General features: G+C 42.8%; 1 protein-coding gene across 2 annotated transcripts in view; it reads right to left on the reverse strand.

The window, feature by feature from the left end:
* Positions 1-1,829: 1,829 nt before the first annotated feature.
* The window catches only part of Pgpep1l (pyroglutamyl-peptidase I like), a 29,813-nt gene continuing 7,819 nt past the window's right edge, over positions 1,830-23,823 (reverse strand). Inside the window, exons 3-5 of one of the 2 annotated variants that reach the window (XM_020165435.2) lie at positions 4,842-4,964; positions 3,584-3,842; positions 1,830-2,918 (exon numbers count right to left, since the gene is read on the reverse strand). In XM_020165435.2, coding sequence (XP_020021024.2) covers positions 2,743-2,918; positions 3,584-3,842; positions 4,842-4,964 — 558 coding nt within the window. In that variant the 3' untranslated portion in view covers positions 1,830-2,742. The remainder of the gene's footprint in view (positions 2,919-3,583; positions 3,843-4,841; positions 4,965-23,823) is intronic. The other variant, XM_020165436.2, reaches the window with a different exon arrangement.

Raw genomic sequence — 23,823 nt, forward strand, 5'->3', positions numbered from 1 at the left:
TCAGCTCTAGTGAGGACCTCATGGCCGATGACAAGTACATGTGGAAGGAAGACATCACATCTCAGAAGGAAGCCAGCGGCAAGGCAGGGACAGCTTTACACACTCTTCTGAGGGCAAATCCTCTTGTGACCTAAGAACCTTCCACTAGGGTCCATCCATTAAAGGTCCCACCATCTCCTAACATCACACTGGGACCAAACTCCCAACACATGAACCCTGGGTGGAGGGGACACGAGCCATTTCTACAGCATACCTAGCTATGATTCCGTGCACTCAGGTGTAGTCTTCTGATGTCACTGAAGGACTTTCACATCTGTTCTCTTACTGGATATTCACAACCACCATGCCAAGGCAGAATTTTTTTTATTCTGTTTTGTAGACGAACACATATACATAAACATGCCCCAGATCCCCCCAGCTATCAAGTGACAAAACCAGGACAGACTTTTATGTGATGATTTTCAAACAGAATGGCCCTGTATCAGCCATAACTGAGGCACAGTGCATATCAACAGGAATGCTAAATCCTTTCAACTGACCGGAATGCAAACAGACCCCTCTAGGGTGAAACCTTCAGGGGCCACAGAAGGGGAAATAGTGGGGAACTTCATCACAGAGGAGCTCTGGGCCTTCCAACTGGATATCTAAAAACGTTTTAATGGACATGGCCTGGTGTCAAGTGATCTGAAACAACACTGAAGCTGGAGGACCAGGTGCTAGAGGCCCCTGCTTTGCTAGTGTCAGGGAATGTGCTAGAATATGGCGGTGGGGGGGTGGGTTCTGGGTTCCAGGTAGCCACTGTTTGTCCCTAGGCACAGAGTAATCTCCACCTTAACAACTGGAGTTAAATAAAACTTGAGCCCCCAAGCATATGTTTTTTTTAAAAAACAATGTGTTAGTTTATCTAAGACAGTTAATCTTCCCTAACTTCTCCCTGAAAAAGAGCCTAAATAATTAATTTCCTTTTTATGCTTCCTGTTCTGTCCTGTCTAAAACAGCCTAGTCTGAAGGATATGGGCAAACCACCCAAGATGGCTTGAGAATGGTGATTGGAAAAAGGCCTCAGACCTGCTGGCTTTGATCCACCACAGTGAAACTTGGATCTGTTGTATGTCAAATGATCCAGGTTTATTCAAAAAGGGAGTCTTCTGTAAGGTCTGTTCCCCGGGCACAATCTGCTGAGGGGCTAGCGCAAAATAGGTAAAGGGTCCTTTGGCTGTTTTTTTTTTTGTTGTTGTTGTTGTATTTTTTTCCCCCAGTGCTGGGAATTGAACCCAGGCACTCATGAATACTAGGCAAGTGTTCTACCATTGATCTAGAGCCCCAGCCTAGTTCCTATTAGGTTGCAAATGCTTTTTCGTGCAGTAAGTGAATCACAATCAAGTGGAAAATGGCAGTTTGTGACCACACCATAAAAAGAAATTCCCCAGAGCTTTTTATCTTAAAAAAAAAAAAAAAAGCTACCAATGGGGCTCACGATGATAATGTACCCCCAGAAGACCCTAGACAAGTAGAACCTTGCTGTGAGCCACTTGGCACAGAACCCAGTGCAGTGTCACAAAGTCAAACCAAAAGATGAAACAGGAGATTTCTAGATTTTCAAAGTCAGGGAGAAGGCTGAGGATGGAGGGAAGCTAAGCCTGGTTCCTAAGTTTGCTTTCAGACCCGCACACTCCCATTGGAAGGGTGTAAAATGGTACAGCCACTGTGGAAAAAGGGACAGCAATATCCCTCAAAAAATTAAACCCAGAATTCCCATGTGATCCAGCATTTCACCTCTGGGCAAACACATGAAAGAACTGAAATCAGGGACTCAGATATTTGGACACCAATGGTCGTAGCAGCATTTAATAACCATAGCCCGAAGGTAGAAGCAACACAAGTGTTCCTCTATAAATGAAGGGAGAAAACAAATGTGACATGTACATTTAATGGAATATTATTCAGCCTAAGAAACAACGGAATCCTGTTGCATGCTACAATATGGATGAAGCTTTCGAACATTATGCTAAGTGCCAAAAATGTATGGTTCCACTTAGATGAGGTGACTAGAGTCATGGAAGTCACAGAGATGGAGGGTAGAATGGTGGTTGCCTCAGGATGGGGAAGAGAATGAATAGGTCATTTTTGTACAGTTTCAAATGATGAGAAAATTCTGGAAATGGGTTGGGTGATGATTGCACAACAACCATTGTACTGAGAGCCACCAAACTGTACACTTAAAAACTTAAACTGAGTAGCAAAAGCGAGATGGAAAAAGTGAACACCAGAGACTCAGTGGCCCTGAAGCCACTCACAGGACCCAGATAACAAGTGAGGGGGCCAGGAATGGAACCCTAAAGCAGTGACTGCACCTATATTTCCATGACCTCTGAAAAAACAGGTCTGTGGTTTTGGCATTCCAGCAGAATCATATAACCCCACCACAAGAAGGGGAAAAAAATGACTAGGATTTCATTTTATTGTCATGAAAACCGTAACTAAAGTCAGTTAATCCCTTATGAAACATCTTTCTTTTAGAGGTTCTTCTCCTGACAATAAAATAACTCTTTGTGATTCTGTTAGGCTAATTCAGAATTTTTTTTTCCTTCTGTGTAAACTGTTTTACAAGCAATTTTTTAGAAGCCCCTCACCGCACAGTTGAACTCCACACACAGAATTCAAACATTTAACTTCTTCTAGAGGAGACAACCCCACTGGTGTCCCGTGGCTCCCATCAATGTGGTTCAAGTTTTCTGCCAACTAGCCTTTGAGCTTGGGCTTCCCTACTGTCTTCCAGCATTTCCCGGATGATGACTTGCAAGGCTTTTCCCAGCAGGCTGGCCGGAAGCCACGGTGACAGCGGGGGGACGTGGATGAGCACTGCACGCCCATTTCCATGGTGGAGAGACAGGTAGTAGGTATAATCACAGACATACCTGCAGCCACATGAAATGCCACATTACTTTTCAGACACCCTCTCACCTCCGTGAAATGTAAGCAGACACAGCAATGTGTCATTCACAAAGCAGAACTGCCACTAGAGAGACCAGAAAGAACATGGGGCTGAGAACAAGTCCAGACGGACACTCTTGGTCTCATGGTCTCAAAGCCAGCCAGTGGCCAAGACAGAAAAGGACTATGTTCAACCAACTAGTTCAAAACACCTTTGTCCCAGGACTCCCTTCCTCATTCGTGTCTTTACCGAGTCCTGTATTCATTCATTCCTTCGAGAGAGGAGAAGATGCCAGCTGGAGTTAAGAGTTTGAAGAAGCAAGTTGAATTAATCTTTATCTAGGGCTGAAGCTACATAGTTAACTCACAACTTCAGTCCCCCTCCCCACAATTAAAATTAAAAAGCATCCACAAAATGTTCACAGTTCTGAAAAATTGCCTCTCTTTTCCCATTATAATGTTCTAAAGCCTGTTAGGGGTTGGGGGTTCCAGAAATGAGACCTCAGGCTAGCCAGGGGCATGAGCAGCAGTGCTGTCTGCATCAAAGAAGGGTGACTGCGGCCACCTCACAAGCAAGTGGCCAACTAGACAATGTAGGATGGTCTTTAGAGGGGAGAAGGAACTCTGAGGGCGCTTCCCTCTGCCTTACTTGCTCGGTGCTTTGACACCTGCAGAGTGTACCTGCCCGCATCTCCAGAAAAGGCCACCTCCACATCTTCAATGTCAAGGCGCCTACAAACTGCCTTCATGCTGACCACCGACACCATCACTTCTGGGCCACCTGGGAGGCACACACCACCTTCTGGCCGGAAGCCCCGTATGTCAGCATCCTGGTAGCCTCTGTTCTTGCTGCACTGTTCCAGAAAGATGGCCTTGGCAGAGGTGTGCATGCCCACGTGCACAGCAAGCTGTATGAACACACACAAGAGCAGAAAGATCACAGGAAACCAGGACACCAAATGTACAGAAGGCCCACACTGTGGGAGAGTCCAGCTCCAGGGTACAAAACATCTCAGGCCCCAAATCCACCATGAAACCCCAGGGTCCCCCTGCCTGTGTTCCCTAATGAATATGGTAGGAAGAAAAGCAGCTGGGCTCTTTCAGCTGAATAGAAACTGTGTTGTATTTATATTTAAATACTTCTATATTTCAAAATGTTCTCACAAGTCTGTGTAGTCTCTTTCTTGGGGGTGGTGTGCAGAAGCAAGCCCATATCTAAGGCGACCACAGAAGGGGCTTAGTGTTTTAGTGGAATCACACATCTTTTTAATGAAACTTTTATAAAGGAAGTTAATAACAGTCCAATAAAATAGTATTAGAATTTATTTGAGGTGATTTTTCTCTTTTCAAAAATAGCTGCGGAGTATTTTATCAAAACATTTGGGGGCATTGTCTTAACAGGCTCAGTGGTGTAAGTTTTATTAATCTCATATCATCTTTGGGGAGAATTAGGAATAGTTGTACAAGTTTTTTTTAATACAATAATTATACTAAGATGATACTTTGAAGCTGGTTCCTCCCTGGGGAGACCACCCACCCAGGTCTTTGCCTGAAGTCCTACCTTAGAATTAACCAGTCCTGCACAGGCCCGTGTGGGACCTAGCCCAGGGCTCCTCCCTCAGGTGGAAACTACCTTTGAATCCTGACTTGAAACACTACTTCCATTTCTTTTCCTCCTCCACTCTCTCCAGACTTTCTTTTCAGATTGAGTCCATATTTCAGCTTAAGCTTTTACAAACAAACACAGAATCTTACGACACCAGTCAGGGCTTTACATTATTGGTAGGACCTGGGGACATGATATACTCCAGGCATCTGCCTAGAGCCAGGTCCAGAAAGTTCATAGTTCCTGAGCCTAACCACATCATCAGCCACCTGGCCCTACCACCGCTCCACCCATCACTTACTTGTGGTTGAAAATCTTCCCAGAGTCTGGCGACCCTCCTCTCTGCCTCCCTGTAATCCACAGGCAGCTGCAGAGTTCGCAGCTCCACCACTGTGTCTGTCCCCAGGCCCAGCTTGGAGAATTCCTGCAGGAAGAAGCAGGTGGATTGCCTCAGTTGACAGAGCACAAGGGGAGTCCCTGAAGCCCAGCCCTTGTGCTCCACAACCAGGGGTCTTCTGTGATCCTCAACTTAGCTCTACAGTGTCAAAGAAGCCTGCAAGATTGCCCCTGCCTCGCAATGCAAATACCCCACAGAGTTGCACCTGTCAAGGTGGGGTGCCCTGTGGAGGCACATCTGAGCTAGCCTTGACTGCTGAGGCCCGTGGAAATATGGGTGAGACAGATGGAAAAGCAAGGTTGGGCATGCCAGCAGAGGAAGCTGCAGCAGTAGAGGGGACCACGAGAGCCTGAGGCCTTTGGGAAATGAGGTGTGTTGTGCTGCTCTTGGCAGTGCTGAAGGGTTCGTCTGTGTGTCCTGTGTGTCACAAGACAAAGCATTTAGCACACCTGAATGCTAATTCAAGCACAAACCATCCAGAGTGTCTCCAGGTTTTTTGGTTTTTGTTTTTTGTGGTGCTAGGGATTGAACTTGGCCTCAAGCTTGCTAGGCAAGCTCTCTACCTCTTGAACCACACCTCCTTCTGTTTTTATCAGTTTCTTTTTCAGACAGGGTCTTGTGCTTTTGCTGGGCCTGGCCTCAGACCATGATCCTCTTCCCTCTGCCTTCGCTGGGATTACAGTCTGAGCCACCATCCTCAACATTACCCAGGTATTTTGTATGAGCACCCAGACCCCCGTGGCACACCTGGGGTCCTAGGCCACAAGCACTGTGTCTCATTGCAGACAGAGGCATTTTGCAAAACTAAGCGAGAGCTGGAAGTCGTTCTGAACCTGAGTTGAGGGAAGGTCAGATAGAGGGAGCATTGCACAGAGCCCAAGTATAGTGGTGCAGGGAAAGGCACAAGCTTTGAGGTCATAAAGACCCGGATTTGAGACCTGGCTGTAGCACCTTACACTGGGGACGTGAGACATGTCATTTAACTATGGTATGCCTCAGTTTTCTCATCTGTACAATGGGGACAGTTGAAAAGCAGAGGAGTTTTCATGAATATTAGATGAGCTCACTCACAAGTATTTCACCATCATTTGATGAGATGATCCACTGGGCACAGTGCCTGGCACATAGTTGGGGCTTTATAGGGGGGATTTATAATGAACCCATGTTAATCTGAGAAAGTCATGTAAGGCAGATTTATCAAAAGTGACATTTATTAGCATTTGTGAGCCTGGGACCTGTCAGAAGCAGCAAGAATGTTCTGCACCAGCAGACTGCAGGTGGCTGGCTGCCACCACCATTTTTGCTGCTAAGACAGAAGGGCTGGTTGTTTCAAAGGGAAGACCAGTTCTGTGCAGAACTGCAGAGGGCCAGGGCCTTGTGCTGTCCCAATAGGCTTTAGCTCTCAGCCAGAATTGCAGCCTTTTGTGCTAATGGTGCAGAGCTGGGCATAGCCTGTACCCAAAGAGAAAACCAGCAGATTGCTGTAGCTGGGCTCTGACCAAGCTCAGCAAGGCATTGATTGTCCACACAGCCCATAACGCCTCAAAAACACCTGAATCCCACCAATTGCAAAAGAAGCAGAGGCTTTCTGCCTCATTCTCTCTCCCCCTCTTTCAGCCTCCATGTCCTTGGAGACCTGCTGGCAAGGGACACATGGCAGTTTCACAGTGGGAGCCCAAGGCAGGGAGACACTGATTGCTCTGAATTTGTTCAGATCTGCCAAGGCTGTACAGCAGCTTCTGGGTTGGTTTTCCAAGATCCAATTCTTCCCTAACTGAAGGAAATCTTGGGGCTAGCACCAGGATGCATGAAGTCCTTCATCCTCTCTTCCAGAAAAGCTGCTGGAGCCCAAAGTGCCAGCCCTGCTCAGGGCTTGCTCGCTACTTCACACTCCTGAAGGGGAGGTGGGGAGTAAAAATGGTGGCTTCAGAAGCCAGAAGGTGAGGACATGGGGCCAGAGAGAGGAGCCCAAACCTGGCTTCTGCCACCCACTACTGTTTGGGCCAACTATCAGAATTTGCTGAGCCTCGGCTCCCCCATATGTGAAATGTGGTAACAATAGGACTTCCCTCAAAGGGTTACTATGAAGGTTAAGAAAAACCACCCAATTGGAGGAGGCTCTTTGGCGCTTGGCAGATCAGCAGGAGTTTGCCCAGCCAAAGAACTTTCCATAGTCCGAAACATTGAGGCTTGGGCATATGTGCAAAGACCTTCCTTCCTTCTTTTCTTTCTTCCCTTCTCTCTCCTTCCCTCCCTTCCTTCTTTCCTTTTCTTCTCCTTCCTTCTTTTCTCCCTTCCTTCTCTCACCTCTTTCTTTCTCTTTTTCTAGCTTTGTATCTTTTCCTCTCTCCCTCCCCTTTCCATCCTTCCATCCATCTTTTACCCATCAGTCATTGTAAATGTATGAGGCACACACTTGTGCAGTCTCTGTGCTGGGCTCTAGTCGAGCTTTGGTGTGTATGGAGGGATGTGACAAAGGAAGAGAGAGAGCTATCACATGTTCCCCTTCACCTACAGGGTTGGAAGGGACCTTGGAGCCATCCTGTGTGACTGAGACCCCCAGCCTGGGTTACAACATCATCCAGGCCAGAGGCTCTGTATGAAAGGAGAAGCTAAATCTAGAGCTGAGAGGCAGAAGAGGAAGAAGAGTTACAGAGACAAAAAGAGGCCTAGGAGTTGGGGGAGTGGTTCAGTGGTAGAGGGTTTGCCTAGCACGTACAAGGCCCTGGGTTCCATCTACAGCAGTGCATTTAAAAAAAAAAAGACCTGGCAGGGCAGGAAGTAAAATAAAGCACAGGATACCCATTGGTAAAGTATAATGCAGCCATTAAAAATGACTTTACAAAGATACTGCCTTGGGGACGCCCCCCCCCCCTCAGGTGGAATATATAAAAACATCAGGATGTCTCATTTTTTCCCTCAGCTTTTAGGGAAATAAAAACTTCCTGACACAGTCATCCTTTGAGGACAGAATTAGGGCTGGCGCTCATCTCTTTCTATACCCAGTATGACTTTTATAATAAACCCATCATGTGCCATTTTCATGGTTCTAAACATAGTCCAGTAATCATCCTAGGGTCCCCCTTGACACTATGCCAGGCACCTCACCTCCCTTCTGAAAAGGAATAGGTGCTGGTCCATCTACAAATGAGGAAACTGAGGTCCAGAGACTGCATTTGTCAAAGAAGAGGAGTTTTTGGAAGCAGCCATGGAGGAGATGCTACCATAAAAGTGGGGGTGAGCACTGAGGGTTGACTGCAGCCCTAATTCATAGTTTGGGAACTCTTGGGGTGCTGGTGAAAGCCCCCTCTGCCTTAGCAATGTCAACCTCTATTCTCCACACGTGACTCTTGCCCCAACGCCAGCCCCAGCCCTCTCTCAGTATCCTTTAAGTCATTCTTCCAAACTGGTGGCTCAGTGAAAAAACCACGAATGAAAGACAGTGACACCACAATTCCCAGTCCTCTGCCTACAGTGGTTGTTTCCAAAGACTTTTGGTCACATGCCCCTGTTAATAAGAAAACTCCTTTGTATCACAGTGAGCCGGACACAGATTATCCTGTCTGGACACACAGTACACACTCCCAGTAGGCTTCATTGTTGGTAGAGGACAAAAATTGATGTTTCAGGTGGTATTCTTAATCCCTTCCTTTTTAGGGGACCAGCGTGTTGTGAACTTGTCATTGTTTTTATATCAAAATGCAGCTGAGAATGTGAGCTCGTATGAGATGGGTGAAGCATTACTCATCTGTTTCCTCCTGGTTTGCATCATTCATGTTATCGCCTATCTGCAGGGTTTTTGTGAAGATTTCTTGATTCTAATTTGAGGGTTAGCTTAATTAAGACTGGATAATATAATCCTGAATCCCATTAACTAGGATGAATATTCTGTAATAAATTGAATCAAAGAGGAAGAGCCCTTCTGTCGCCCCAGCACCCTTGGCCCCCAAGAGTGCAGGGGGCTCTATTTCCTTCAGGAAGCCATGTCTGTCAGCAGACTCAAGCCATACAAAACAAGGCATGGTGCCATGGCCAGGCTAGCTATGACACATTGGTCAAAGTTAATTTCTTAATTATTTTTATAGTCTAACTATAGAAAGTCACATGCATTAAAGTGTCTGCTATTAAAATTCAGAAAACAATGACTGTTGGTGAAAATAAGGAGAGACTGGACTCCTTATAAACCCTGTTGGTGGGAATTTAAAATAATACAGCTGTCAGAGAAAACACAGAAGTTCCTTTAACAATTAAATCCAGAATTGCCATATGATCCAATAATCCCACTTTTGGGCAGACACCGGGAATTGAAGGCAGGATTTCAAAGAGATAGTTGCACAGCCATGTACATGGCTGCAGTATTCACAGGAGCCAAGAAATGGAAGCCACCCAAGCGTCCATCGGAAACTGTGGTAAGTAGGTACAAGAGATTATTAATTAGCCTTTATAAAAAGATCCTGTCACATGCTATAATATGAATGAACCTCGTGTATTTTCTTTTTGAGACAGGGTCTTGTTAGCCCAGGCTGGGGTCTGCCGCCCTAGTGCTAGAATTAGAGGTGAACCCCACTCCCAGCAATATGAACGAACCTTGAGGGCGTTATGCTAAGTGAAATCAGCCAGTCACACGAAAACCAATACTCCATGATTCTGCTTCCATGAGGAATCAAATGTAGCCAATTCATACAAGCAGAAAGTAGTTATTAGGGACTAGACAGAGCAGGAAATAGGAAGCCCAGTTGGTACAGAGTTGGTACAGTTTCAGTTCTGCAAGTTGAGAAAGTTCTAGAAACCTCTTGAACAACAGTGTGAATTTATTCTAATGGTGCCGGGGTTGGGGCAAGAGGGCAAAGGAGAATACTATTGAAGAGGCACAAAGTTTCAGTTTGGGATGATGGAAAGTTCTAGAATGAGTAGTGGTGATGGTTGTACAGTAATGTGACCATGCTTAATGACACTGAATTGTACACTTGAAAAGGGTTAAGATAGAAAATTTGATGGTATTATATTTATCACAATTTTTTAAAAGTATGGTCTTTCCCATCACCCTCTCCCTCAACATCTTTTTAATCTGCCTAACAGCTGAGTTCTGAGAAGGATTGCATTCATGGAGGTCACTTAGCTCAGGCTAACATCCCTGTCTTTTAGTCAGGTCAATAATTAAATTGGGATTTTAGCTAAGTTGACTCTTTCCCATATCTATTAGGTTCTACCATGACAGGGAAAAGGTAACAATAAATAGCCTTTGCTAGTGGACTTGGGGAGAGGGATGGTAGCAGAAGGGTGCTGCCCAAAATGCACCTGGTGGCTTCCCAGTAATGTTTCCATCTCACTCAGGGGCTGAGATTTCATCTCCACAGATCCTTTGAGTTCATGAGTCCCTGTCTTGCTATTCTTGCAAATGGCCAACAGGAGAGAAAACCCAGGATGGTGCAAATCTTCCTGCCCAGACAGAAGGCACAGTGTGTGAGGCAGGGGCCCAGGGTGGGACCTGAAGTGGGGAGTTTCCAGCAGTCCAGAGCACCCCACAGAGGTGCAGACTTACAAGGCTAGTCCAGGACACACAGGACAATCATCTATGATTACAGAAATTACCATAGAGGTCAGGAACCCGATGGATGGCTCTTCAAACTGGCTGGCACCAGGAGAGCCTCTGTAGATGCTGGAATTCCAAGTGTGGCTCCCCAGTGTTTACAGATGTTTTTCCAGATTTGTGTCATGCTTCTCCGTGAGTGGATACGAGGGTAGAGATGAGAAAAGGCAGTCCCAAAGAGCCTTCCCTTTCTGATCTGTGTCCCCAAAACCTCTGCCCAGAATGTAAAGGAACTAAAAGCTGTCCTTGAAATCCAGTCCAGAGCTGATATTCTACTCACCCGGGAGCCCACATCATGTCCGGGTCAGGCTGGTTCACCTGCTTTTCCCAGGTGTTGGACTGTGGATGTGGCCAGCTATATTGTCACCACATTTAAGGCAGCACAGATAGAGCCCTGAGGCTTTCAAGGGTCTTGCCTGGCAGCTATGATGCAAGAGAAGCAAGTTCAGGTGTTTCCCATGCTGACAGAGTGTGTGGCCCAGAAAGGATGTGATGCATGTCACCAAATCTCAGCCCCAGGGACTGAAGGTCAAGCGTCAGTGTATGGAACACCAGAAAAGTAGGAGTACTGTTCTATAATAACAAAATGTGACATGTGCTTGACTGTGACAGTCTTCCAATGTCAGGAGGCCAAAACATTCTTTTTAAAAATAGTTGTTCGAATCAATGAAATATAGCATGTGGTGAGAAGGACAAGGGGACATGCACAGAATCATATGGGTGGCTTCAGTTAACTGAGGTCAACCACAATCCAAAAATATTAAATGGAAACTTCCAGAAATAAACAAGAGAGGAACTTTCTGGTGGAGATGACTGACACACACTGCCTCAGGCAGGTGATCAAGGTCAACATGAGTTTTAAATAACTTTTATTATGGCATATTGTTATAATTGTTCTATTTTAATATGAGTCCTTGTCATTAATCTCTTACTGTGCCTAATTTATAAGTTAGGTGGGACATAAAGGAAAAGAGTGTGTTAGGACTCAGAGGTATCCACAAATCCCGGCATCCAGGGTCTGGCTCCAGGTAAGGGAGGACCACTGTATATAAAATAAGTTACTTAAAAAGTGCCACCTGCGGGGCTCCCATGGCTCCCACCTGCAGTACTGGCTACCTGGGAGACTGAGATTGGAAGGATTGCAGTTTGAGGTCAGGCCAGGCTAAGCAAAAATTTCACGAGACCCCATCTCAACCAATAGCTGGGTGCAGTGGCAGTACACCTGTCATTCCAAGGTATACAGGAGGCTGATATTGGGAGGATCCCAATTCCAGGCCTGCCTTGGCAAAAATGCTTGTGAGGTCCCACCTCAACAGAAAAACACTGGGCATGGGAACACATGCCTGTCATCCCAGAAACAGTGGGAGACTTAAAATTGGAGAATTGCAATCCAGGTCTGCCCAGGCCAAAAAAATGAGACCTTAGCTCCAAAAAAAGCCAGAGCAAAAGGGCTGGAGGTGTCGCTCAAGCAGCAGAATGCCTAGCAGACATGAAGCCCTGAGTACAAACCCCAGTACCACCAAAAGAAAGAAAAAAATGCCCACCTTAGTCTACCTTTCATTACAGGTAACACACAGTGACAGAACATGAAGTGTGGACTCAGTGGTACCTTTCCCTTGGAGCAGAGAGACTGTCACGATGGATCAGGGAGGCACCACCCAAGATAGGAAAGGATGTGGGGAAGGTTTCAGGACAAGATGGACTTTAAAGGGAATCAAGCCAGCACGCAAAGTATAAAACGAACATCCCAGAACCTTCAGGGCTCTGAAGAAATGACTCCATGGTGAGTAAGTGGGTGGGGGAGGGAAGGCCAAACCCTGCAGATTGGCAGAGGTACCTACTCTGCCCTTGAGGGGAGTTCAGTCCCCATTCCTTCCGTGTGATCTGTGCATAGTTACTTCCTTCCCAAGAGTACAGGGTAAAAAGCTAAGAAGGAGAACTTTATGGTGAAGATGTCTAACATACATCTGACACCCAGTCAGGTGACCAAGGCCTATAGTGTGTACCCTTGAAATGCCATGGTGAGAATGGCACTTTAGCTCTGTGGTAAAGTCCAATCATGAGAAAAGCAGCAGAAAAATCTCAGAGGGACAAACTACACAATAGGTGGCCAGTGCTCCTCAAAACTGTCTAAGTCATAGTAAGAGAAGCCTAAGGGAATGGTTAACTAAATGAGATGTGGAGTCCTGGATGGGGTCTTGGACCAGAAAAAGGACAGCAGGGGGAAACAAAGGTGTACTTTTCTGTACATCTAAATGTATTTTTTAATTAAAAACACAGAGGCCAGGTGTAGTGGTTCATACTTATAATCCCAGCTAACTGGGAGACCAAGATAGGGAATATTGCAGTTTGAGCCCAGCCAGGAAAATGTTAACAAGACCCTATCCCAATCAATAAGCCAGGTGTGGAGGTGCAGTAACTGTAATCCCAGCCACTCAGGATGTGATCTGAGACTAGTTGCAGGCAAAACCACCAGATCCTACCTGAAAAATGGCTAAAACACAAAAAGGGCTGAGGATATGGCTTAAGTGGTAGAGCAACTGCCTAGCAAGTGTGAGGTCCTGAGTTCAAACCCCAGTACTACCAACAAAACAAAACAACAAGCACACACACAAACCCAGAAAACAAGCCAGAGGGTCTGCTCTATTTGCCACCCTGTAGAGACCTGAAGATCCCAGATTTGCTGGGGATAAGGTGGGACCCACAGGGAGACCCTAGACCAGTGCTGGTGTAATTTTGAAAGATCTGCCCTCTTATTCTGGTTGGTTGTCCTGTCAATGTGGGCAAGGGTTTAGGTTTAGCAAGAAGTAAACATTTGACTTGCTCATTTGTGAAGAGGAAGCTCCCTGCCCCTGCCACTAAGCAGGCTACCCTGTGTGCTGACAAGCAGCAGGGTGTCACAAGGAGGTCTGTGAAACCTCAGCAGACACTGTCAACATTCATAAACAGTGTCCTCCTCCACCCAACTGTGACTTTTCTCTTTATTTGCCTTTATTCTCAGAAGCCCTGGGCAAGCCGGTCCCCTATGCAGGCTGCTGCAGTTATAAGGAAAAGCTTTCTGCCCAGGGCCCAGGCTCTTTGTCACAGGCTCACATAGTCCCCATTTTCTTGGGGAGTCTTGTGCCATTTCAAAATGGGAATGCAGGGACAGTCCTATTCCATGTCATGTTGGGGCCATCGTGAGCCACATGCAGTGGTGTGATTACATTTTTTCCCTCCAGGAAGATAGGCTCTCACTGCACAGTCATCAGACTGTAGAAAGAAGATGTAAGAAATCGTGGCAAAGGGTTCAAGTGAGTTCAGTTCATCCAGCCTTAGAGGTTGATGTCCAGATGATCTAGTGAAGTGGGAATTTGGGCCCGAGCCGGGTGCTGGTATGGGTGAGGCCCCTGTAGGCTGCACAAAGCCCTGGGAAACTCACTTTATCTTCATATGGTTATTTTTATCTCAGGCTTTTCTGGGTTCTGTTGTGTTGTTGTAGTTTGTTCATTTCTTCGTTTTTGAGACAGAGTCTTGCTATGTAGCCCAGGCTGGCCTGGAACTCACAATCCTCTTGACTCAGTATCTCAAGTGCAGCGATTACAGAAGTGTACCACCATGCCCAGCTAGACTTTCCTGATTTAATCAACAAAGCAAAACAAAATCCACTCTATTGAAAAAATATCTGTTATCTATTCACATTGGCTGGCAAAGTTTTTCTCTTGGGATTTGGTAGACAGAATAGAGACCCTCTAGGGAAAGAAAGTAAGGATGATTCAAAAGAAATAATGGGGTTTGGGACATAGCAGAGAGGTAGAGTATGTGCTGGTTCAATCCCTAGCCTGGAAAAACAAATCACTTTCCTTAGAAAGGTGCACAGTCCCCACATGTCCCCAAGTGGGACACACCCTTCATCTCAAAGCACTTTTAAGCTTGGTGCTTCCTTCATTGTTATGGCTCACTGCCTTTTTATTCATTCTTATTATGGTTGTCATTTAAAACATCATGTAAGAAAGATGAGAGGGCCAGGCATGGTGGTACATGCCTGTAATCCCAGTACTTGGGAGGCTGAAGCAAGAGGATTTCAAGTTGGGGGCCAGTCTGGGCTACACAGTGAGACCCTGTCTCAGAAAAATTTTAAAAATTGAAAAAAGAAAGAAAGAATGGAAGAAAGGAAGGAAGAAGGAGGAAGGGAGGGGAATGAAAGAGAGACAGAATGAGAGAGAGAGAGAGAGAGAGAGAGAGGAGGCCACTTCATTTTTGGGCTAAAGGGAAATTACTCTACATAATAACTTGATCAAATCTGGCAAGAGCTCTGATGTCTTGACCACTCGGGCTGTGTGTATTTGAAATGCAATTGTATAATGTGTTAGCCCAACTGATCTATGGTTTACAAAATCTGTGTTTTATTTGTTGCCTTTTCAGGTTCAAGCATTTCTAGAAAAGCTGAGGGTGTAATTTCTTTTGAATGATTATGAGATAGTTCTGGACCTAAAGTTAGAATAGCCAGAAACCAGGGGATCATGACAAACAATGGCACAGCCACTGCTTATATCATTCCATAAACCATGAGCTTGAGGAAGGAAGGGTGCCCACCATGGATACCCTCAGTGGATACCCTCAGTGTGGAATCCCTGTGCACAGAAGGTGGGTGAACAGCACTGAGTCACTCTTCTGGGAGTTTGTAGGAAATGCCTCTTTTCATTGTGAACTTTTAGCACACGTTATTTTCATGTTTTCAAAATTCTCCCATTTCTGAACAAAAATGCATTTGAGTTACTATTTGATAATAGGTCACCTCATTCTTACAGTTTAATGCTGCAAGTGTGGAATTAAAACTCTCTTCCTTACTATCTATAATTCAATACATTTGTATTTGTAAGTGTTCATTCCCCATTGCTTGGGACTTGAACAAGGATGCAGGGCAAGATTGCGGAGTAGAAACCATCTATGAACAAGAAGAGTCAGGATAACAAAGGAGAGACTATATTCAGAAGAGAGAAAAAGAAGAGCACCACAAGCCATGAAGGAGGAATAGGACAGCTGAATGTCACAGGGAAACGTAAGGGCCACAGAGTAAATTAGAGAACAGCTTGCAGCTCCAGCCCTGGCTCCCTGGGGAGGAGGGGATACCACAGTCTCCACCACAAGGTAAGTTTGGTGTCCTTGGAAACAGACTAGCAGACTTAGCTGAGGGACAGGCCCACATCTCCCAAAGCATTAAGCCAGGGCAGGGATTTGGTGGGACAATGACACCCCTGTATGACTAGGCTAAATGGGACAAGAAAAACCCTTTCACTCCCCATATCTCAGAGAGCTATAGCAAGTCACTATCTTGAGAGAGGGCCTACTGTTTGAGGCTGAGCTAATTGGAAGACTGAAAAACAATGAATAATTGTGACTCAGGAAGTCTTGGGACTTCTGGCTGTGGTGCCTTGGAGGGAGACAACCCACAGAGGCAGCCTTGAGAGGGAGAGGTCTGACATGAGCCAGTGAAGTTTAATCAGCTGAGAGCTCAGGCAGTGAAGGGCACAGCGGTCAGGGTCCCACCCTCCCTGGTGAGAGTAAATTCCATTACCTGAGGATCCTAGCAGAAATAGTGCCGCACCCATGGCTAGTGGGATGCTCAGGATTCAGGAGCTGCCAAATGGCTGCAAGCGTTTGCTGCCAGGTGGGGTTTGAGGCTGAGCTTCTCTGGGGACTTGCCAACAAAGAACGATTACAGTTTGAGAGTCTTGGGACATTCAGCTGCAGTGTCTGGGAGGGAGATGACCATGAGAGGCAGTCATGGAGAGGGACAGGTTAGGATATGGACCAGCTGAGAAGTTTTTTCTTTTTGCAGTACTGGGGTTTGAACTCAGGACCTCATATTGCTAGGTGGCCACTTGAACAAAGGCCCCAGACCTTTTTTGCTTGGGTTTTTTTTTTTTTCTGGGTAGTGTTTCACATTTTTCCTCAGGGCATCTTGGACCATGTTCCTCATAAATATAGCCTCCTCCATAACTGGGATCACAGGTATGAGCCACAATGCCTGGTTTGTTGATTGAGATGATGGTAACAATGACTTTTTTTTTTCCTGGAACCCTGATCCTCCCAATCTTCTCCTCCAAAGTAGATGAGATTACAGCTCTGAGTCACTGCACCTGGCCCTTCTGCTGAAAAGTTTAAGCAGCAGGGAGCTTAGGCAGCAAAAGTCATGGTGGTCCCACATCCCAGAAAGAGCAAGTCCAATTGCCTGATATTCACACAGACACAGCACCAAGCAGTCTCTAAGAGATGGATGCTAGCTACAGGTGGTTGCTGCCAAGTGGGGTTGAGAGCAGTAAGCACAGGACCTGGGATCACACAATTTCCCCCAGCTTCATCCTTCCCACAGGGTGGGATCTGAAAGCAGTGAGACCTGCAGGCAGATGCCTGAGTCTGCACCACCAGTGCAGAACTTCATTCTCTGTTTGCTCCACTGTCCAACACATTTGGGGGACACCCCTAGGCTTTGATGCTTGCTGTCCCTGAGAGCACAAACTTCCCTCTGCAACAAGTGGGGACCTACTGGGTATACTGACTACAAATCTCCTTTCAGCCAGTAGTGGTTTTTAGTACATAAAGAAAAGGAGCTTCTATGGTAAAAATAGCCCAGAAGCAGACTGCATCAAGTTGAAGACAATATCAGGGTTTGAAGGTGAGGGAGATGAATTTAAAAATTCAGATAAAGAATAAAAAATAAGAAAGTACAAACAGAATATGGAAGACCACTGGGACACCATTAGAAGACCAAACCTATGAATCATAGGCATAGATAAAGGGGAAGATGTATAAGAAAGTGTTCAATAAAAATAACAGCTGAAAATCTCCCAAATCTTGAGAGTCATCCAGATACAGAAGGATTTTAGGACACCAAACAGGAGAGAAGAAAAGAACCTCCAAGGCATATAATAGTTAAAACATTAAATATACAGAACAAGGAAAGATATAGAAAGTTGAAAGAGAGAAATACAAAGTCACCCCCATTAGAACAACAGCAGATTTCTCAAAAGAAACTGTAAAAGCTAGAGGGGCATGGAATGATGTATTTCAAGCCCTGAAAGAAAATAACAGCTAACCTAGATTACTGTATCCAGCAAAGCTATCCTTCATAATTAAGGAGAAATAAAAATGTTCCATGCTAAAAAAAAAAAAAAATTAAAGGAATTCATGACTGCTAAGCCAGCACTGCAGAAGATACTTAAAAGAATTCTATACATGGAAGAGGAACATAAACACAACCACAAGAATATAGGAAAGACTAAATCTCACTAGATGAGTACATAAACAGATGAGGATTAGGAAAGGATCAAAACTACAGAAAGAACAAAATGATAGGAATCACCCACATACCTTGCAATAATAACTCTGAATGTTAATGGTCTCAATTATTCAATCAAAAAGACACAGTTTGGCGGTTTGTATTAAAAAAACAAGACCCAAACATTTGTTGCCTATAAGAACATGCCTCATTGTCAAAGACACGCATAGGCTTAAAGTGAAAGAATGGGAGAAGATCTCAAGCAAGTGGAGCATGAAAACAAGCAGGAGCAGCTATATTCATATGTGACAAAGCAGGCTTCAAACCAAAATTAGTTAGAAGAGACAAAGGTCATTTCATATTGATAAAGGGAACAAACCAGGAAGAGGAGATAACAATTGTAAGCATATGTGCACTGAATGTAGGTCTACCAAATTTCATAATACAGACACTAGTGGACATACAAGCACAGATAGGCTGCTAACAAAATAATAATGGGTGACTTCAATACCTGATTCTCAGCAATAGATAGGTCACCCAGTCAAAAATTTAACAAGAAATTACCGCTTAAGTGACACTACAGGTCAAATGGACTTAACATCTACAGAATACCCCCACCAAAAGCTGCAGAATACACATTCTTCTCAGCAGCCCATGGAACTTTCTCCAAAACAGATCATATGTTAGGACACAATGCAAGTCTTAACAAATATAAGAAAACTGGAATGACCATCTGTATTCTATCAGACCATAATGGAATAAAACTGGAAATCAGTAGCAAAAGAAAACATAGAAAATATTCAAATTCATGGAGACTGAAAAACACTCTATTGAATAATAAGTAGGTCATCAAATGAAAAATGAAAACACAACTTACCAGAATTTTTGGGATACAGCAAAGGCTGTGTTAAGAGGAATGTTTATAGTTAGGAGTACCTACATTAAAAAATCAGTTCTCAAATAAATAACCTAACGATACATCTCAAGCTCTTAGAAAAATAAAAACAAGCCAAAAATAAAATTGGTAGGGGGGGAAAAAATTAGTAAAAATCAGGGCAGAAATTAGTGAAATGGAGACTAAAAACATAATATAGTGAATCAATGAAACACAAAGTTGATTCTTAGAAAAGGGAAACAAGATTGATAAATCTTTAGCCAAACTAACCAAAAGAAAGAAGGAAAAGACCCAAATTGATAAAATTAGAGACAAAAATGGGGATATTACAACAAGTAACAATAGCATTCAGGTGATCATTAGGGAATTCTTTGAAAACATATCCTATGCACTTCAACATATAGACAACCTATAGTAAACATCATACTAAATAGGGAAAAACTGAAACCATTTCCTCTAAAGTCAGGAACGAGATGAAGGTGTCCACTCTTTCCACTCTTATTCAACATAGTCTTAGAATTCCTAGCCATTGCAATAACACAGGAAGAAGAAATAAAAGGAATTCAAATAGGAAAGGAAGAAGTAAAACTATCACTGTTTGAAGATGACATGATCCTATACTTAAAAGTCTCAGAAAACTCCACCAAAAAAACTCTTAGACATCGTAAACACTTTTGGCAAAGTAGCAGGACACAAAAATTAATTTACAGAAGTCAGTAGCCTTTCTATACATCAACAATGAACAGACTGAGAAAGAGTATAGGAAAACAATGCTATTTACAATAGCTTCAAAAAATACCTGGGAAAGTTAACAAAAGAAGTGAAAGACCTTCGTACAATGATAAAACTGTATAATGAAAAAATTCAATAAATACTTGAAGAAAGAAAACTATAGAAGATGGAAAGAACTCCTATGCTCATGGACTGGCAGAATCAATATTGTGAAAATGGCTATATTATCCAGAGCAGTCTACGTGTTCAATGCAATCCTCATCAAAATTCCAATAATATTCATCACAGGAAAAAAAAATCAACCCTAAGAAGTTCAACATACCACGAATAGCCAAGTCAATACTGGGCAAAAAGAACAATGCTATAAGTATCAAAATACTTGACCTCAAACTTTACTACACAGCCCTAGCAATAAAAACAGCGTGGTACTAGCACAAAAACAGACATGAAGACCAATGGAACAGAAGAGAAGACCCAGATATGAATCCACATAGCTATGACCACTTGATTTTTGGCAAAGGAACACAAAACATACAATGGAGAAAAGACAGTCTCTGCAAAAAAATGTAAGGAAACTGGATATGTGCATGAAGAAAACTGAAACTAGACTTATGTCTTTCACCCTGTGCAAATATCAACTTAAAGTGGATGAAGTATGAAAACTGAAACTTATAGGCATAGGCAATAACTTCCTAAGTAAATCTCCAATAGCTCAGCAACTAAGAGAAAGGATTGACAAATGGGACTGCATGAAACTAAAAGGTGACAAAAGAATTGGTCACCAGACTGAAGAGGCAGTCCACAGAGTGGGAGAAACTCTTTGCCTACTATACATCTGACAAGGAATTAATAACCAGAATATATGGGAGCTCAAAAAACTAACTTACTGGAAAATCAATGACCCAATGAAGAAATGGGCAAATGAATTGAACAGAACTTTTTCAAAGGGAGAAGTCCAAATGGTCAAAAAACACATATAGAAATGTTCAACATCCCTACCCATAAAGGAAATACAAATCAAAACCATGTTAAGATTCCACCTCACTCCTGTTAGAATAGCTACCATCAAGAACACAAATAATAACAAATGTTGGCAAGGATGTAGAGAAAAAGAACACTCATATACTGTTGGTGGGAATGTAAATTAGTGCAACCACTATGGAAAACAGTGTGGAGGCTTCTCAAAAAGCTAAAAATAGAACTGCCATATGATCCAGCAATTCTACTCCTAGGGATATACCCAAAGGAATGTAAGTTAGGTTACAATAAAGGCACCTGCACATCCCATGTTTATGGCAGCATTATTCCCAATAGCTAATCTATGGAAACAGCCAAGATGCCCCACTACTGATGAAGGAATAAAGAAAATGTGCTATGTATATACAATGGAATTTTATTCAGCCACACAGAAGAGTGAAATTTTGTACTTTGCAGGTAAATGGATGGAACTGGAGAACATCATCTTCAGTGAAGTTAGCCAGGTTCAGAAAGCCAAAGGCTGCATGTTTTCTCTCATATGTGGAATATAGGCCCAATACAAATGCAAGCAATATTATATATAGAGAGAAATATATACAGAACATGTATCCAAAAGTGGGACTGGTAGAGGAAACCAAGGAAAGAGGAAAGAAAAGAAAGAAAGATAACAAATAATAATGAAATACATCACATCTGTGTAGGAACAAGGCACAAGGAAACATGCTAAAATTGTTAAACAACACAGGATAGGGAAAAAGGGCAAGGAAGTGCAATGGAGGAGGGTTACAGTGACTTAAGTACAATACATGCGTAGGTATAATACCAAGGCAAAAATCCCAGTGAACAACAAACAGACACTTAAACAATGAAGGACAAGAATTAAAAACAAGTCACACTAATGGGAGAGGGAAGGTAAATGAAGGAAGTAAAGAAGGTGAATATGGTTGATGGATTTTCTATATAAAAATGAATATAGAATTTTTAGACCTGTTGAAATAACTATAAGAAGGGAACTAAGGTAGAAAGGTAAAATGTAGGGGATGAACAAATTCAGGATATAATACATATATGAAACTTCCTGTGTAGCTATCTTAAACAAACAAAAACATCTTTTAAAAAAAAGAGGACAGGAAGGTAAAATAGGTCTTGTCTGGGGGTTGGTACCAGTGGGAGGGGGGAGGATATAAGAAAGGGTGTAGGAGGCTGAATATGGTAGAAATATTATGTACTCATGTATGGAAATGGAAAAATGAGAGCTGTTGAAACTATTCTAAGAATAGAGAGGGGGGAATAAGGGAGAATGATGGAAAGAGTGAATCTAAAATAGACTGTACGCACTTTTGTGTCGCAATGTACCCACAGTACAATAATAATATATAAAAAATAAAATTTACATTCTAACAAACTGGAAAATCTAGAAGTGAAAACATTCCTAGGTGCATATGACCTAACTAAATTGACCCAAGTGTATACAAACCACTAAAATATCTCTGTAACAAGCAATGAGAGTGAAGCAGTAATAAAGAGTCTGCCAGCACTCAGTACTGCCAAAGCTCAGTACCAGACCTTACACTAATGTTTCTCAAAGTATTTCATAAAATAGAAAGGGAAGGAACACTATGGAGCTCATTCTATGAGGCCAGTATTATCCTTGTAACAAAACTGAATAAGAACGAGCAACAGCAATGATAAGATAATTACAGGTCAATTTCTATGATGAACATAGATACAAAACTTGTCAGTAAAACACTTTCAAACTGAATTCAACAACATATTAAAAAGATCATACAGCATAATCAAGTTGGTTTCATTCTAGGAATTCAAAGATGATTCAACATATGCAAATCAGTAAGTATAATACAACACATAAACAGAATAAAGGACAAAAACCACATGATCATCTCAACATACGCAGAAAAAGCCCTTGACAAAATTAAAGATCCCCCAGTGGAAGGGAGGAGAATAAAAAGAGAGAGTGGAGGTATGTCTGAATATGATCAAAGTACTTCATATTCATGTATGAAAGTAGAAAAATGAAACCCATTCAAATTGTTTAAAAGGGGGGGAAGGAAGGGTGAGAAAGAGTAATAGAAGGGGTAAATTTGTACATTTATGCATGTATGGAAATCTCACAACTAAACCTCTTTTAAAATTAATATATTGAGAGAGAGAGAGAGAGAGAGATTCAACATCCCCTTTATGATAAAGATCCCCGAAGAAACTAGGAATAGAGGAAACTAGGTCAACATAATAAATACTATATATGACAAATATATAGCCATCATCATACTAAATGGAGGAAAAACTGAAACCATTTCCTCTAAAGTTAGGAATGAGACAAGGTGTTCACTCTCTCTAGTCTTATTCAATATAGTGCTTGAATTCCTAGTCAGAGTGATAAAGCAAGAGAAAGAAATAAAAGAAGGCAAATAGCAAAGGAAGAAGTCAATTTGTCCCGATTTGCAGATGACATGATCTTATATTTTACAAGACCCGGAAGGCTCCACCAAAAAATTCTTAGATCTGATAAACACTTTCAGCAAAGTAGCAGGGTACCAAGTCAACATACAAAAATCAGTAGCTTTTCTATATATCAACAGTGAACAAACTGAGAAAGAAATTAGGAAAACAACCCTATTCACAATACCTTAAAAATTAAATACCTAGGAATAAAAGTAACAAAGGTGGTGAAAGACTTCTCCAATGAAAACTATAAAACATTGAAGAGAGAAACTGATGACAGTAGATGGAAAAGACTTTACATGCTTGTTAATTGATAGAATTAATATTGTGAAATTGACTACACCTCCAAAAGCCATCTACATATTCAGTGAAATTCCCATCAAAATCTCAATGTCATTCTCCACAGAAATAAAAAATCAATCCAAAAATTCTATGGAAGCATAGAAGTCACTGAATGGTCCAAGCAAACCTGAGCAAAAGAGCAATACTGAAGGTATCCCAGAACCTCCAAATTATACTATAGACTTCAAATTATACTATAAAGCTGTAGTAACAAAAACAGCATGGCATTGGTGCAAAAACAGACATATAGTCCAATGGAATAGTATAGAAGACCCAGAAATAAACCCATATAGCTACAGCTATCTGATTTTGATAGAGTTGCCAAAAACAAAGGCTGGACTAAAGACAGCCTCTTCAAAAAACAGTGCTTGGAAAACTGGATGTCCACATGTAGGAGTCTGAAACTAGACCTCCTTTCTCTCACCCTATACAAAAATCAGTTCAAAATGGGTCAAAGACCTTAATGAAAGACATGAAACTTTGAAACTACTACAGGAAAACACCGGAAGGTGTGGGCAATAACTTTCTGAATATGATTCTAATTGCTCATGAAATAAGGGCAAGAATTGACTAATGGGATTGCATCAAATTAAAAAGGTTGTTCACATAGAAGGCAACAATTACC

This window comes from Castor canadensis, chromosome 19 (genome assembly GCF_047511655.1).
Source record: "Castor canadensis chromosome 19, mCasCan1.hap1v2, whole genome shotgun sequence".
Taxonomy (NCBI): Eukaryota; Metazoa; Chordata; class Mammalia; order Rodentia; family Castoridae; genus Castor; species Castor canadensis.